General features: G+C 38.7%; 1 protein-coding gene across 1 annotated transcript in view; it reads left to right on the forward strand.

Moving 5' to 3' along the window:
- AMACR (alpha-methylacyl-CoA racemase) overlaps positions 1–2,305 on the forward strand; it is a 34,263-nt gene that overhangs the window by 3,892 nt on the left and 28,066 nt on the right. Inside the window, exons 2-4 of the mRNA XM_019647853.1 lie at positions 532–554; positions 796–964; positions 2,145–2,203. Of these exons, the coding sequence (XP_019503398.1) occupies positions 532–554; positions 796–964; positions 2,145–2,203 (251 nt within the window). The remainder of the gene's footprint in view (positions 1–531; positions 555–795; positions 965–2,144; positions 2,204–2,305) is intronic.

The following is a 2,305-nucleotide window of genomic DNA, read 5'->3' on the forward strand; positions in this document are numbered from 1 at the left end:
TGAGGAAGAGCCAGAAGTCTTACAGTGCCAGATTCAGTGAATAAGGTGGATGAGGACACACCATAATGTTTTTGACAGAAATTGCCATAACCAGAAGAGATGTGTGACACGGAGCCTTTCTGTTGTGATTACAAAATACGGTGAATGCTGCCGAGTGCCATCCCATGGAAAGGCAGGGAGGGACCTTTAATGTGGGAAGCAGCGCATGGAACCTTAGTAACACTGTATGACAAGTTTCAACTCATTTAGTGCAGTCAGAGGGGTGTAAGCTATGGTTGAGAGAAGGTGTGTTTTGAAGTGTGCCGTAATTCATCCTCCATCATCACAACGCTTCGTGTCACACATTGCTTCCGGTATATGGCAATTTCTGTCAAAAACATGACGGTGTGTCCTCATCAACCTTATTCACTGGGCCTGGCACCGTGTGACTCCTGGCTCTTCCTCAAAGTCAACATGACCATGAAAGGTAAACATTTTGAATTGATATATTGAGGCAGCCATGACAGTGCAACTAAAGACACGAAAGAAGACTTCCAGAACTGCTTCAGAAAGTGGCAAGAACGATGAGATAAGTGTGTTCGAAGCAAGGGGGAATATTTTGAGGGGGATTAATGGCAATGTGTCTTTTACTGTAATTTTTTAAATGTAAACTTTCACCGTATTTTCTGTTCACACTTCATTGTTTTCACTTAGTCATGTGTCAGCCACTAGAGAGATTGGTTATTCCTCTAAGATGTTCACATGTTAAAAGAGACATTAAATTTATAGTTAGTGTTCTCCGATTTTCTTTTGTAGGTGTCCTGTCAAAACTTGGCAGAAGTGGTGAGAATCCGCATGCCCCACTGAACCTCCTGGCTGACTTTGGTGGTGGTGGCCTCATGTGTGCACTGGGCATCGTGATGGCTCTTTTTGAACGCACACGCTCCGGCAAAGGTCAGGTCGTTGATACAAGCATGGTAAGTAAGTGCTAATTGGGGCAAATTAAAATCCTGCCGGTGGCTCCTAAGAATGATATATGGCTGCCTCACATCTTTTTCTGACTAAGACAAGAGATCCATGAGATTTGAAGTTTGAATCCAAGTTACCTAGGATATTCTTTTCTTTAAAGCCTCATAGCCTTTACATGTGTCAGAATGTTATATTTTGATCATCTGTTTGTGGAGTNAATCGTAATGTAAATATCTTTTTGTTTTCCAATGGTCTTAGGCGATCCCTGTGAAAGGGTCATTCGACCCCCAAAGGGGTTGCGATCCACAGGCTGAGAACCGCTGATATAATGAAAAGTAGAATGTTTCAATAGCCACAGAAGGCAAAGGGCTAGGAATCCACAGAAGAGAGAAACAACACCCAGCTCACAGCATGAGACAGCTGTGGAAAAGGTAGTATTTCATGGAGAGAAACAGTTCATGCTTTATTATGTTTTGAGTATTATTTTGTAAAATATCCTTTTGTTCTTTTCTGATTATAAAAAAATTCTGTAGGAAATTTATAAAAGACATAAAACCATTTAGTATAAAAATTAATTATCCCACCACACATAATAATAGCATTTTGAGTGTTTCTTTCAGTCTTTTCCTGCATGTCTTTATGACTTTTATTTTTATTTTTTATTTTTTTAATTTTTATTTTATTATTAGTTTCAGGTGTGCAGAAAAATGCAATAGTTATCCTTTTCACCCCTCACAAAGTGACAACCCCCTCCCCCATCCACTGCCCTCCCACCCCTGATGTCATACTTACCTATTTATGACTTTTATTTTAAAAAACATGGTAATGAAACAAATCATTTGATATTACACTTTATATATTTTTGTATCTTCTTATGGTTTGCCTTAACATATTAAGAGCACTCTCAAATGCTATGAAGAATTATTTGAAAATATAATTTTAATGGCTGCATAGTTTATTTAACCTTTTCCATTTGGGGAGATATTTTTGCTGTTTCTATTTTTTTTTTCTATTACAAATAATTTGTTCTCTACCCTGGGTTCTTGGCACAAAGCTCCTAAAACCCTTTTAAATAGAGGTGCTAGAAGGTTCTTCTAATATGAGTCTTTGACTCCAGTTCCTAAAACTCTTGTGATTTCCTAAGCAATAAGAACACTAGGAGTATCTTTTGTTCTAACATATGGTTTTGACCCCAGTTCCTCACACAGAGTTTCTAAATTCCTTAGGATTTCCTGGGTGACAGCATCTTTTGTTTTAATGAGGTGACTCTTGATGGGCCCTCAGAAGGGGGCTGGTCACCAGAAAGATCAAACCATGATTAGAAGCTTGGAATTTTCAGTTCCACCTCTCCCTTCTC

The sequence above is a fragment of the Hipposideros armiger genome, unplaced genomic scaffold (genome assembly GCF_001890085.2).
Source record: "Hipposideros armiger isolate ML-2016 unplaced genomic scaffold, ASM189008v1 scaffold_117, whole genome shotgun sequence".
Classification (NCBI taxonomy): domain Eukaryota; kingdom Metazoa; phylum Chordata; class Mammalia; order Chiroptera; family Hipposideridae; genus Hipposideros; species Hipposideros armiger.